Source organism: Dipodomys merriami, unplaced genomic scaffold (assembly GCF_024711535.1).
Source record: "Dipodomys merriami isolate MVZ:Mamm:240054 unplaced genomic scaffold, mDipMer1.0.p SCAF_6, whole genome shotgun sequence".
Classification (NCBI taxonomy): Eukaryota; Metazoa; Chordata; class Mammalia; order Rodentia; family Heteromyidae; genus Dipodomys; species Dipodomys merriami.
Window position 1 is genome coordinate 71,543,063 of NW_027206179.1, and position 15,230 is coordinate 71,558,292.

The 15,230-nt window shown below is 41.2% G+C and overlaps 1 protein-coding gene across 1 annotated transcript in view; it reads left to right on the top strand.

Moving 5' to 3' along the window:
• Positions 1-15,230, top strand: part of Parp4 (poly(ADP-ribose) polymerase family member 4) — a 106,393-nt gene that overhangs the window by 50,180 nt on the left and 40,983 nt on the right. Inside the window, exons 18-23 of the mRNA XM_070003142.1 lie at positions 3,796-3,960; positions 5,020-5,066; positions 5,578-5,656; positions 9,529-9,666; positions 11,980-12,175; positions 15,145-15,212. Of these exons, the coding sequence (XP_069859243.1) occupies positions 3,796-3,960; positions 5,020-5,066; positions 5,578-5,656; positions 9,529-9,666; positions 11,980-12,175; positions 15,145-15,212 (693 nt within the window). The remainder of the gene's footprint in view (positions 1-3,795; positions 3,961-5,019; positions 5,067-5,577; positions 5,657-9,528; positions 9,667-11,979; positions 12,176-15,144; positions 15,213-15,230) is intronic.

Below are 15,230 nucleotides of genomic sequence, written 5' to 3' on the forward strand. Positions count from 1 at the left end.
ACTCATCCAGTAGTAGGCATGCTTATAGGAAGATATGAAAGTCATATAGAAACAGAGAGAATTTACAATTAGGGGCTTACAAGTTCCCTTGTAAGTAGGGGAAGCCAAGCTACATCCATTTTAGTTTTCTAAATAAAGGAAGAAATGAGGTTGGTATTACACAGTATAAAGGAAGACCAGTTGTCATTATAGGAACAGATTTCCCAGAAGTGATAAGGAAAACCTTTGAGGTACACTTTCATCTTCTGATACATGCATTAATATATTTCCCTAGAAAATAGTTAATAATATTAGTGCCTAGCTAAAGTGTATGTACAAAACCTGGGATTGGCCAGGCACTAGTGGCTTCCACCTGTAACCCTAGCTACTCATGAGGCGGAGATCTGCGGATCCTAATTTAAAGCTAGCCTAGGCAGGCAAATCTGAAAGACTTACACACACACACACACACACACACACACACACACACACACACACTATTATCACATTTATATTAAATAAATTCAAATTGTTATTTGTTCACTTCCGATTACTGGGAACACTTTTTGTTTTTGCAGAGCTGAGGACCAAACTCAGGGTACTTGCCAGACAAGTGCTCCTAGCCAAGCTAAATCCTCAACACCTTTTTTTTTTTTTTTTTGCCAGTCCTAGGGCTTGAACTCAGGGCCTGGGCACTGTCCTTGAGCTTCTTTTGCTCAAGGCTAGCACTCTACCTCTTGAGCCACCACACCACTTCTGGCCTTTTCTGTTTATGTGATACTGAGGAATCAAACCCAGAATTCATGCATGCTAAGCAAGCACTCTACCATTAAGCCACATTCCCTGCCCCTCAACCCCCGTTTTTTTAATTGAATTTTATTGTAATTTTGAAATGTCTCTTCTCAAAAGGAGTGAAAAGACAAATGTCTATTTTATTAAATTGCAGACTAATAACATCATCTAAATGTTGAGAACATTACATATATAATATATAGCATATATGCACATTATGCATTATGTAGTATTTAATATAGCAATGTTATATATTAAACATACAACATTCTCAAGTAAAATATAATCTATAAACACATACACATAAATATATACTTCAACAAATAATCCCTGACTTTAGGCTGAATTTTCCAATTTCCCAGTGTAAGAACAATATATTTAGTGGGAAGTATAGGTCAGATTTGGAATTTTGATATTTTTCCAGCCTAGAAAACTCCTCCTTTCTCTTCCCTTGGCAGCAGCCAAATTCTGCCTTGTGTCCGTTGAGAGTATAGAAAACAGATAGCTCGCTACCTTTCCTACACTGTACTAATGTAGGGTCTGGGGCCTAGGAGGGTTCAGCCTAGTCCCCCATGGGGGAGACCACTTTTGTTTCTGTTCTCTCAAGCAGTGGTCACGGGTATTAAAGAAGGTTTTTCTCATTCTACTGCCTCTTCCCCAATAGCCATGGAAGCAAAGGGATTTTCAGGTTTTTGCTTCATGTGGAAAAAGGACCCAGAGAAGAGGGTGGGTTCATACCTGTCCCTAGCAGTAACCAGCCCCTAGCCCTGTGGCTTTCTTTGGTCCCCTGGCCTGCTCTGGTCTTTTTAATGGACCCAGTAGAAAACAGGATAGAAATCTGTGAAAATATGTTGACTCCACTTGGGTCAGGAGCTCCCAATTATTCTATATGAATAAGCCTGTCAGAATTCACATGGTTTGTGTGTCCCAGCTGTCCTCAGAGAGGCTTGCTAGTCTTTAGAATTCAGTTCTCTTGACTAGTTCAAGATAAGTTACAATTTTGTAGATTATATTCTATCATGAAAATGACATCATCTTGCAAGTACCTTTATCCAACCTGTAAACAGAATGATAGCTTACTATTTAAGTGGCAGCCTCTTAAATGGCCCCTGGGCTTTTATGCGTACATTTTCTTTATAGTTGGTATTGTTAACTCTGAAATTCAGGGCTCCTTTATTGACAGATTGACCCCCTTGATGTCAAAAGTGGTGATTTAGAGGGGCATCATGGCCCACACCTATAATCCTAGCTACTCAGGAGGCTGAGATCTGAAAATCAAGGTTCAATGCCCACCCAGGTAGACAAATCTGAAGACTCTTATTTTTAAATAACCAGCAAAAAGCCAGAGTGGAGGTGTGGCTCAGGTGGTAGAATACCAGTCATGAGCAAAAAAAAAAAAAAAAAGCTGAGGGAGAATGTGAGGCCCTGAGTTCAAGCAGCAGTACTGGAATTTTAAAAGTAATGACTTAACTCTTACTCCTACATTAATCATTAATCTTCCATATGCCTATCTAAATATACTGAATTTTTATAGTACATGCTCAACTGGAAGTGTAAATGAAGTTGGAGATGTTAAAAGGATCTAATACCATCTCTGATGGTATTAGAAAAAAAATACATCTAATGTTTCTTTTGTCCTGCCCTAGCTAGATATAAAGTAGCCATCTCTATGGTGATTATCAATATCCTACTCAAATAAAATTAAATATTCTATGTGTATGCCAGTTCTGGGGCTTGAACTTAGGTCTCCTACTCTTACATGGCTTTTCCACTCAAGGTTGACAACTGTAGGACTTGAGCCACACCTCCACTTCAAGCTTTTTTGCTAGTTAATTGGAGATAAAGAGTTTCACAGACTTTTATACCTGGGCGGGCTTTAACTACAATCCTCAATCTCAGTCTCCTGAGTAGCTTGGATAATAGGCATGAGCCATCATGACTGGGGAAAATGAAATATTTTTCTAAGAAAACAATTATATTTTGTAATTGTTTTATATATTTAGAAATAAATTATTAACTTAGGAATATATATATATGTATGTGTATATATATACATGTGTGTGTGTGTATATATATATATATACTTTTTTTTTTGTATGTATGTATGTCTCCATCCAGTCATATGTAATCCTAGCTACTCAGGAGGTTGAGATCTGTGGAATAAAGCTCAAAGCCAGCCCAGGCAGGAAAGTCTGTGAGACTCATACTTCCAATTGACTACTAAAAAATCCAGAAGTGGAGCTGTGGCTCAAATGGTAGAGTGCTAGCGTTGAGCAAAAGAAGCTCAGAAACAATGCCCAGGCCCTGAGTTCAAGCCCAAGACTGGCACAAAAATATATTTTTTTCTAATAAAATAATTACAATAGGGTGAGAAGACTAAGTAAAAGCCATGCTTAGAAATAAGTTGCTGGAGCTGGGAAGGTGGCTCAGTGGCCGAGTGCTTGCCTTGCATGCATGAGGCCCTGGGTTCAATTCCTCAGCACCACATAAGCAGAAAAAGCCAGAAGTGGAGCTATGGTTCAAGTGGTAGAGTGCTAGTCTTGAGCTGAAGAGCTGAGAGACAGCACCCAGGCCCAGAGTTCAGCCCCAATGACAGAGAGAGAAAGAGAGAGAGAGAGAGAGAGAGAGAGAGAGAGAGAGAGAGAGAGAGAGAGAGAGAGAGAGAGAGAGAGAGAGAGAGAGAGGGAGAGAGAGAGAGAGAAGAAAGTTGCTTTAGCTCTGGAGTCAATTGGATCATAGTCCCAAGGGCCCTCTTCTTCTCTGGCTTCCAGAAATGTCTCCTTGTCCCTACCACTGGTGAATAGTCCCAAGGCTTTTTGAACCACCAATGTATCTTCTAGGCTCTGTAATTACCATTTTTCTGGAGAAGAATTTGGCAGATTGAAATTCAAGTTGTTTTTTTTTTTTTTAAGAAATTCAAGTCCTTTAATATGAGGGAATAGTTTCCATAAAATGGCAATACCTTTGAGTTGCAGAGTGCCAATGCTTTTGAGTAGCAAATTAAGTCATATGTTTCTGTTTCAGGATGTTTTTACTGTTAGTGTTGGAAACTTACCTCCTAAGGCTAAAGTCCTCATCAAAATTACCTACATCACAGAACTCAGCATCCAAGGCCCTGTTGCTGTCTTCTTCATGCCAGCCACAGTAGCACCCTGGCAACGGGACAAGGCTTTGAATGAAAACCTTCAGGTCAGTGGCTTAACATAACATTTGAAGGGTCATTTGGTGGTGGGGGTAGGAGGAGGTAGAGATTGACCTAGCATGTGGAAAACTGTGAGTTCAATGTCCAGCATCAGACAGACAAAGATCTAAATCTTTTTGGTGTAGAGTGCCAAATGAATGCTTTATGGACAAATGAAAATATCTCTCACATTTACGCATTTTATTTAATGTTTACAAAAGGAAAAGAATAAAGATACAGGCCAGGCACCAGAACTATGTCCATAATCCTGGCTACTCAGGAGGCTGAGATCTAAGGATCATGATTCAAAGCAGGCCTGGACAAACAAATCTTCAAGACTCTTATTTCCAACTAGTCAGCCAAAAGCCAGCACTGGAGACATGTATTAAGTGGTAGGTAGTGTCAGCCATGAACAAAAAGCTGTGTAAGAATGTGAAATCAGGAGGTCAAGCCCCAGTACTGGCACACACACACACACACACACACACACAGAATTTAGAGAAACATGATCATGCTACATTAGTCAAAAGAAGACAATTAAAACTATCCTTAAGCTAGGTACAGTAGGACACATCTATAATACAAGCATTCGGGTAGGAAGACCAAAAGTTCAAGGTCCCCGTAGGATACATAACAGGACCTTGAAAAGACAAGAACATTTAATAACAATTTTCAGTTCTGTCACCTGGAGATAACTTCTAGTTAAACTTTAATATATATATGTATATATGTATATATACATATATACATATATATATTTATTTCCAGACTTCTTACTTTATATTTATATATGCCAGTTGTGTGTGCTGAGACTTGTATATACACAGAGAGAGACCTATATAGCAATGAAAAATCTATCAAAATGGTCAGAAGTAATCCCTGACATCCATTGCATTGCACAGTTATTGTCATTTCATGAACAAAAACTCTGGGTTGCACTGTATGGACAAGGGACCATCTGTTGTGTTGCTGCTATCCCAGGGTTCTTGCCAAGGTCACCTTCAGGTCAGTCCCCATTGTGAAGCTTAATGGAAATGCAGTTATATACATATTTTTCTCTTTAACAGGATACAGTAGAAAAAGTCAATATAAAGGAAATAGGAGCAAAGCAAAGGTCAGTATCTAAAATATTAAACTTGCCAGGTCATTCAATGGATATTAGCTTTATAAATTGACATTTAAAATTATTTGAAGGAAGCAAGATGCTGGTAGATCACACCTGCAATCCTAGTTTCTCAGTAGGCTGAGATATGAGCATCATGGTTCAAAGCTGATCTAGGCATAAAACATATTTCCAATAAACCGGCAAAAAGCTGGAATGAAGCATGGCTCAAGTTGTAGAGTGCCAGTCTTGAGGGAAAAAGACAAGGAAGAGTGCAAGGCTCTGAGATCAAGCCACAGTACCAGCACAACATAAATAAATAAATGGCAGTAAATAAATATTTAAATAAATGAACTAGAATAAAATAATCTGAAGGGTTGGGTGGTTAATTCTGGCAGAGTGCTTGTCTAGTATGCATGAAACCCTGGGTTTAAACAACACCACAAAACAAAACAATTATTTAAAACAACTTCAAAAAGCATTTTAAGATATACTAAGACAGTCTTCTCTTCATTTCTGGTAGCTTCTCCTTGGCCCTGTCCATTGAAATGCCGTATGTGATACAGTTCATTTCCAGTGATACACATAAACTGAAACAAAAGGTCAGTGAATCTGTTTTCTGAAGCAAAAAAAAAAAGTGCCTTTGTGTACCTTATGAATGGTAGGTATTATCCTTGCTTGTCTCTGAAAATGTTTTCTCTTGTTTCCTTTGTCATATTACCTCCCATTGGCTTTTTTTTCTTTTCCTTTTTCTTTTTTTTTTTTTTGTTGTTGTGGTACTTAATTGGAAATAAGAGTCTCATGGGGCTAGGCGCTGGTGACCATGTCTGTATTCCTAACTACGAAGGAGGCTGAGATCTGAGGGTCATGATTCAAAGCCAGCCCGGGCAGGAAAGTCCATGAGACTCTTATCTCCAATTAACTACCAGGAAACTGAAAGTGGTACTGTGGCTCAAGTGGTAGAGCGCTTGCCTTGAGCTGAAGAGCCAAGGAATGGTGCCCAAGCCCAGAGTTCAAGCCCCACAACTGACCAAAAAAAAAAAAAAAGCCTCATGGACTTTTGTGCCTGGGTTGGCTTTGAATTGCAATCCTCAAATATCAGCCTCCTCAATTAACAAAGGTTACAGATTAAGCCACTGGTGCTAGTTTTGCCTTTCTTTTTTTGTATTTATACATTTGGGGCTTCATGGCACCACATTTTCACTCCCTTATTTTGTTTACAGATGGTACTCTACCACTTGAACCACTTCCACTTCCAGCATGTGTGTGTGTGTGTGTGTGTGTGTGTGTGTGTGTGTGTGTGTGTGAGTTCTGGGGCTAGAACTCAGAGCCTAGACACTCACTGTCTTTGAGCTTTTTTGTTCAAGGCCAGTGCTATACCACTTGAGCTACAGCTGCTCTAGATCAAGTGTGAGGCTCTGGCACTTGGCTTAACCACTTTGGACTTTTTTCTGGTTAATTTAACAATAGGAATCTGGATACTAGTGGCTTATACTTTAATCCTAGATATTCAGGAGGCTGAGATCTGAAGATCAGGGTTTGAAGCCAGCTTGGGCAGGAAAGTCTATGAGACTCTTATCTCCAGTGAACCACTAAAATGCCAGATGTGGAGCTATGGCTCATGTGGTAGAGTGCTAGCCTTGAACAAGAAAGCTAAAGGACAGCACTCAGCCTCCTCTGAGCTTAAACCTTAGTACTGGCATGTGTGCATCTGCAAGAGCACACACACACACACACACACACACACACACACACACACACACACACACACACACACACACACACACGCACACATACATACGCACACACACAAAGCCTCTTGGATTTGTCTGCCTGAGCTTCTTTTGAACTGTGATTCTCAGATCTCAGCCTCCTGTCTAGCTAGGCATGAGCCATCAGTGCCCAGCTTAAAAAATATTTTGTTGGTTTGCTTGTGTCCATCTTTCAAGTTGGAGGCTTTTCCCAGTATGTGGTAACCCTGTCTTTCCCTTGTAATTCAAACTGAGACTTGAGAAACTTAATTGACAGCTCTGAGTGTTAGTAAAAGGTAAACACAGGCACCTGACAACCATGTCTTTTAATGTTCCATTATGTCTGACACTGAAGTAACAAATGGCTAGTTGGCTCCTTGGGTGTGGAGGCACATGGGGCCTCATATACTATAGTCCCTACCCTGCTCACTTGGACCATATTTTTACAGTAACTGGTACCTCCAGGGTGTGAGCTCTCTCCCTTGGCTGCTGCGGGCTAATGCCACCACCGCAGGTAACCCCATTCTCTCCAGTCACTCACTAGGCACCACTGTCTGAACCACTGTCTGAACCCACCCACTCATCTCTTTATTCCTGGACTCAATATCTTTATGAGCTCACGTCCTTTTTATTGTCTCCCTTATATTGTTGGAAGGCTTAGCATTCTGCTAGGGAGTAGAGATAAACACAGCTTTAACCCATTCAGATATCCTACACATCAGTTAGCTTTGTCGATATCACAAACTGCAGCAAGCATTTAGCCAAGTGTTAATGACTCATGCCTGTAATCACAGTTACTCTGGAGGCTGAGAGCTGAGGATCACATTCCAAAGCCAGCCCAGGCAGAAACGTCTGTGTGTGTATATATATATAGATATATAGATATAGATATAGATATAGATATATAGATATAGTTGTTGTTGGTGTTGGTGGTAATGGGACTTGAACTCTGGGCCTGGGTGCTGTCCCTGAGCTCTTCAGCTCAAGGCTAGCACTCTACCACTTAAGCCACAGCGCCACTTCCGGTTTTCTGGTGGTTTATTGGAGATGAGTCTCACAGTCTTTCCTGCCCGGGCTGGATTTGAACCATGATCCTCAGATCTCAGCCTCCTGAGTAGGATTACAGGCATGAGCCATCAGTGTCCGGCTCTGTGATTTTTATCTCCAATTAACCAGTAAAGTACCAGAAATGGAGCTATGGCTCAAGTGGTTGAGTACCATCCTTGAACAAGAAAAGCCAAGTGCGATCACAAGGTACTATGTTCAAGCCCCCAGAACTAGCACCAAAAAATAGGGCAAACATTTGTTATTCTCATAGTTTTGTGGCTTGGCCAGGACAAGATGGCTAAGGAGAATCTCACTCACACACAGTTACTAGGCTGTCAGCTTGAGTGGTACCTGTGTCCACCTACCTTCTGCAGATTGACTCAGGGTCATTCACATACTGATGAAACAGACCTAGTACCAAAGAGACAGTGCACACTCCATTGAACAAATACTTTTTGCTTATGTGGTGCTGAGGAATCGAACCCAGGGCCTCATGCATGCAAGGCAAGCACTTTACCACTGAGCCACCTTCCCAGCCCTGCACAAATACTTTTCAGACTCCTTTTGCATATCTGCCAATATCTTATTGGCCAATGCAAATTACATAGTCAGCCCCATTGGCCAATTCAAACAAGGAGAAATAGATGCCATCTCCAGGTAGGAGGAGCTTCCAAGTATCATAATGAAGAGCATATAGGAGTGGAGAGTGGCCACTTTGCAATCTACGCTCTTGCCTTCATTGTTTTAAAGCTTGCTTACCATCAACATTCTCAAAAGCTGTTTTATATTTATGAACATATCTATTTATCTATGTTACTTACAAATAAAGTATCCTATGATTTTTACTTCATGTTCTATTTATTATTATAGGTTCTAGTTATCTGGTGTGTTTTCTGCCATATCCAGAAGGCTGAACAAAAAAAAAATCTGTCATCTTTGGATCCAGAATTAAGATTGTCTTAAACTGGGCAGACATTGGGGCTCGCTACTATCATCTTAGCTACTCAGGAGGCTGAGATCTGAGGATTGGGGTTCAAAGCCAGCATAAGGGGCTGGGAAGGTGGCTCAGTGGTAGAGTGCTTGTCTTGCATGCATAAGGCTTTGGGTTCGATTCCTCAGCACCACATAAGCAGAAAAAGCTGGAAGTGGCACTGTGGCTCAAGTGGTAGAGTGCTAGCCTTGAAGAGCTGAAGGACAGCACCCAGGCCAGAGTTCAGGGCCCAAAACCAGCAAAAACAAAACAAAACAAAACAAAGCCAGCATAAGCAGACAAACCCAGGTGACTCTTATCTTCAATTAACCAGAAAAAAAGCTGGAAGTAGAGCTGTGGCTCAAATGGTAGAGTACCAGCTTTGAGTGAAAAAGCCAAGTGAAAACACAAGCCCCTGAGTTCAAGCTTGTACACACACACACATACACACACACACACACACACACACACACACACACACACACATACACACACACATACACACAATAGTCTTAAGTTTGGATGTTTAAATTAACTTTAGAATTTGATGGTGACCGATTGATTATAGACCTAAAACCAATATTTCATAACTTAGAGAATTGTTATTATGCTATTGCTTTTTTACAGAATTACATAAATTATACAAGGGTTTTATTATTTGACAGGTATTATTGCATGATTTACTTTGTCATCTGTTTGTTTGCAGAGCACTGACTGTAAGGCTGTAATTCGCACTGTGGAAGGCAGCTCCTTAGGCAACGATGGATTTTCTCTCCACATTGGTTTGTGTGATGCGTATCTCCCCCGAATGTGGGTTGAAAAACATCCAGAAAAAGAAAGTGAGGTATCAGTCTTCTCACTTAAAAGTAGGAAATACAATTGGAAAAATATTCCACGATAAATAGCTCCTTCATTTTTGAGATGATTGACAGTGTTGAAAAAACTAGTTTACAAAATAAACTCTCACAGTCCCAATATTCTACAGTAATTATGTTTCAAGCACCACTGACTTTTGTGTTTCAGTAAAAACCTCCCTGTGATCTATTCCCCAATACAGATTGTATACTTGACCATTTTGTGTGATTGTAACAAAGACTTGCTTCTTAATTTAAAATAAAACAGCCATCACCGGGTGCCAGTGGCTTACGCCTGTAATCCTATTCAGAGAGGCTGAGATATTGAAGACTGTGGTTCAAAACTAGACCCAGCAGGAAAGTCCATGAGTCTCTTATCTCCAGTTAACCACCAAAAAGCCAGAAGTGGAGCAGTGAAGTGATAGAGTGCTAACTTTGAGTAAAAAACTCAGGAACAGGGCACAGGCCCTGAGGTCAAGCCTCAGGACTGGCACACAGATAAACAAATAAATAAATATTGAAAGGTAAGCCAGGCAGTGGTAGGTCACACTTGCAATCTTAGCTACTTAGGAGGCTGAGATGTATCTCCAATTTACGAGCAAAAAGCTTAAACGTCAGGCGCCGGTGGCTCATGCCTGTAATCCTAGCTACTCAGGAGGCTGAGATCTAGGATCTCGGTTCAAAGCCAGCCCAGGCAGGAAAGTCTGTGAGACTCTTATCTCCAATAAACCACTAGAAAACTGGAAGTGGCACTGTGGCTCAAGTGGTAGAGTGCTCGCCTTGAGCTGAAGAGCGCAGGGACAGCACCCAAGCCCAGAGTTCAAGTCCCATGACCGACAAAAAAAAAAAAAAAAAAAGCCTGAAATAGAGGTATGACTCAATTGGTAGAATGACAGCCTTGAATGAAAAAGATAAGGAAGAATACAAGTAGCTAAGTTCAAGCTCCAGTACTGGCACAAAAACAAAAACAAGCTGGGCTGGTGGCTCATGCCTATAATCCTAGCTACTCTGGAGGCTGAGATCTGAGAATCAAGCTTCAAAGCCACCCTGGGCATGAAAGTCCATGAGATTCTTATCCCCAGTTAACCACTAAAAAGCCAGAAGTAGGGCTGAAATGCCTTGAACAAAACAGCTGAGGGACAGTGCCATGCCCTGAGTATAAGCCCCAGTATGGCACACACACACACAAGAAAAAAATGGAAACTTTTGAGACAGTAATTGTACTTTAAGTATTTCTTAATTAATAAGAGTCATATGTGTATTTTGGTGATTATAACAGCATCTGTATTCCTTTTGGAATAGTGTAAGACATTGTTTTACAGACAACATTGGTGACCTATGATTTTTTGTATATATTTTTATTGTAAAAATACAGTACAGAGTAATTACAGTTACATGAGTATGGTAATAAGTACATTTCCTATCAAGCATTGTTACCTCCTCCTTTGTTTTTCCCCTAGCATCCCTTTCTTCCCCACCTCTCCAACTTCTCACTCCCTACCTCCTGAAGTTGTAAAGTTCATTTTCAACATAGTGTCTTGTAGTGACCTATGATTTTTGTCAGATATTAATTTTAAATTTGTGACCTCTCAGGAGTTTTTGTCCCATACACTTGAATTCCCAGGCATCACATTTTACTGTTTATTTTTACTCCTAGTAGGCCATTTTTTTGTTGTGAAGGAAATCTTATTTATATTTTGTTTTCTTTTGGCAATACTGGCATTTTGAACTCAAGCCTTGCACTGCTAAGCAGGGCACAGTTCCCTTTGAGCCACACTCCAACCCTGTTTTTCTTTTATTTGATACAAGATCTAGTTATGTAGTCCAGGCTCATCTCCAACTGTGGAAGAATAAATCCTCTTGCCTCTTCCTTTCTAGAACTGAAATTACAGGAATGTGCCAGCACATCTGACTTCTTTTTGTTTGGGTAGTTCAGAACTTTACAAATAGATGTTTTCTAGTTCAGCTTGTAAGAAACTCCAATCCCAGGTGGGTACCAGATGCCCACACCTATACTCTTACTTAGGAGTTATTTATTGGGAGAATCACAGCTGACGGCCAACCTGAGCAGAAAATTTCAAGAGACATTCTCAAACAATAGCTGTGTGTGGTGATAGCTATCTACCATCCCAGCTATGGAAGGAAGCATAAAACAGGAGGATCATAGTCCAAGCGGGCCTGGACAAAAAGTGAGAACTTATTAAAATAACCAGAGCAAAAAGAGCTAGAGACATGACTCAAGTGCAGGCACTGTCAGTAAAACAAAATGAAAACTCCATTGCAGCACCTTTTTCTCCTTTCAGGCTTGCATGCTTGTTTTTCAACCTGATCTTGACGCCACCCTCCCAGGCCTACCTGACAAGAATGAAGTGATTATTTGTCTCGACTGCTCCAATTCCATGAGAGGTGCGGCATTCGTGCAAGCCAAACAGATTGCCTTGCATGCACTGTCCTTGGTGGATAAGAAGCAAAAAGTAAACATCATCCAGTTTGGCACAGGTGAGTGCCCTTTGACCCCAGTCCCTTATGGTTCTTCCTGAACATGAGCATGCCCATAACTGTGGGGCCTGGCCTTTTCAGAGTGGGAGGCTGTTTTACATGCAGCTTAAACACAGAACTGTGGACTAGGTTCCCTGAGTCCAGAGCCCAACTATACAACTTACAAACTCCATGTGTCAACCTTGAGTAGGCTCTCTGAACTTTTGGAGCCCCAGTTTTCTTACCTGCAATTTGAGGGGTAATAGGCCCTACTTTATAGTCCTGTGAGGACAGAGCTGATGGATGCAAAAGATTTAAAATAGAGCTTAGTCCTTAACAGGTAAAAAGTAAATACTACTGTTTCTGTTCTTATCAGAACCAAACACAAGAACTTAAGCTTGCTGAGTATGAGGATCTAAGGGTAAAGGCATTTGCAATCAATATAGTCATTGAAAACCTATAATTAGCCAGGTGCCAGTTGCTCACACCTGTAATCCTACCTATTTAGGAAACTGAGATCTAGAGGATCATGGTTCAGAAACAGCCCAGTCAGAAAAGTCCATAAGACTCTCCATTTCCAAAATAATCAGCAAAAAACTGGACTGGAAGTATAGAGAGTTGACAGCCAAGCACTCTGAGTGTGAGGCCCCGAGTTTAAACTCTGGCACTGGAAAAGCTGAGCACTGGTGGCTCATGCCTATAATCTTTTTTTTTTTGGGGGGGGGGTCTGGTCGTGGGGCCTGAATTCTGGGCCTGGGCGCTGTCCCTCAGCTCTTCAGCTCAAGGCTAGTGCTCTACCACTTGAGCCACAACACCACTTGCGGCTTTTTTCTTTTTGCTTATGTGGTGCTGAGGAATCGAACCCAGGGCCTCAGGCATGCAAGGCAAGCACTCTACCACTGAGCCACCTTCCCAGCCCCTCATGCCTGTAATCTTACCTATTGAGGAAGCTGAAATCTAAGGAACACAGTTTGAAGCCAGCCTAGATAGAAAAGTTCATGAGAGGGCTGGGAAGGTGGCTCATTGGTAGAGCACTTGCCTTGCATTCCTGAGGCTCTGGGTTCAATTCCTTAGCACCACATAAGCAAAAAGAAAAAAGCCGGAAGTGGTGTTGTGGCTCAAGTGGTAGAGCGCTAGTCTTGAGCTGAAGAGCTGAGGGACAGTGCCCAGGCCCAGAGTTCAGGCCCCACGACCGGGCCCCCCCCAAAAAAAAGAAAAGTTTATGAGACCCTTTTTTCCAGTTAACAAGCAAAATGCTAGAAGTGAGTGTGATTCAAGTGGTAGAATGCCAGCCAGGAGCAAAAAAGCCAAGCAAGAACTAGAAGCTATGAGTACAATCCCTAATACCAGCACAAAAAGTTGTTGTTGTGGTGGTAGTCAATTTAATTTTACTTTGACTCAAACTTTCTTCCTTCTAATCACAAAAAGGGTTAAAAATAAATAAATAAGACAGGCTGGGAATGTGGCTTAGTGGTAGAGTGCTTGCCCAGCATGCATAAAGCCCTGGGTTCAATTCCTCAGACCTATATAAACAGAAAAAATCCAGAAATGGTTCTGTGGATCAAGTGGTAAAGTGCTGAGACAGTACCCAGGCCCTGGCAATAAATAAATAAACCTTGGCATTGCCCACAATCAAATCAAACAAACATCTATAAGGAAGCCTGAGGCAGCTTAGTATGAGAGCTCTCACACTGCACTCTCACACTAAGTGTGAGGGTCCTGGAATAAAGGAGGAGGAGGAAGAGGAGGAGAAACAAGAGAAGAAGGATCTGTTATCCAGTAGACTCAGGGAGCATCAGGTTAGCACTGTTAGAAGGCAATGCTACCTTCTAGGTGGCATGAATAGGACTCTTCAGGGACAACAGAAGGGGCAGAGCTCAGGGGATGAAACCCTTTCCCAACAGAGTTAGGTCGGTTCTGTTCAGGGCAGAGATGAAATAAGGATGGGGCTACATGGAGACTGTTCTCTGCCAGGGACAAAGATGATGATGGTAACCCCTCTCCTGTCCCTACACCTGTTTGCATGGAAGATGTAAGAGACCTATAAATAAAATTTGTATCAGATATTTTGCATAGTATAGTGTATTGGAATTCTCTGTACTTATTGCAGGGATGCTGTGCTGAGTTGTTTATGGTAACTGGGTTTGACTCAGGCCTCCTACTTCCGAGGCTGACACTCTGTTATTTGATTAACTCCACCATCTGTGCTGAGCTTTTGTTATGTAAATATGATTATACATTGTTTTATTTTCTTTTTTGGTGCCATTCCTGGGGCTTGAACTCAGTACCTGGACATTGTCCTTGAGTTTTTTTGCTCAAGGCTAGCAATCTGTCACTTGATTGTAGCTCTACTTCTGGCTTTTTGGTGACTAATTGGAGGCAAGAGATCTCAGCCTGGGAGGGGGGAGGCTGGGAAGGGATGTGAAGGGTAAACAAAGGAGGAGGCTGCAATGCTTGGTAAGAAATGTACGCATTATCCTGCCCATGTAATTGTAACTCCTCTGTACAGTATGTTCACAAATAAAATTAAATTAAATTAAAAAAAAAAAAAGAGATCTCAGCCTCCTGAGTAGCCTAGTATAGGAGAGAGACACTGGTGCTCGGCACTCATTGTTTTCTAAAAAGAACAGTATTCATAAAATATACTTTTTTTAATGTTGGCACTTAGGTTTGAACTCAGGGACCTAGCATTCTTGATTCAGCTTTCTTGCTCATGGCTGGTACTCTGCCTGTTGAGTCATCTCTCCAGTCTTGCATTTTGCCAGTTAATTGCAGTCTCTCAGATTTTTCTAAACAAGATGACTTTAAGTCATGATCCTGATATCTCAATCTCTCTGAATAGCTAGGATTACAGGAATGAGCCACTAGTGCCATCTACAAAATATTCATGATCATTGCATGCTGAATGGGGGAAAGTAGCATTATTGTTTGTTAGAGGTCAGTTTGGTGAATAGTTAATGGTATTTCCTTATGCCAATCTCATTGCACAGGTTACAAAGAATTATTTTCATATCCTAAATTCATCACAAACAATGAGGTGCCAACAAAGTTCATTATGGTAAGTAAAATGCTTCTT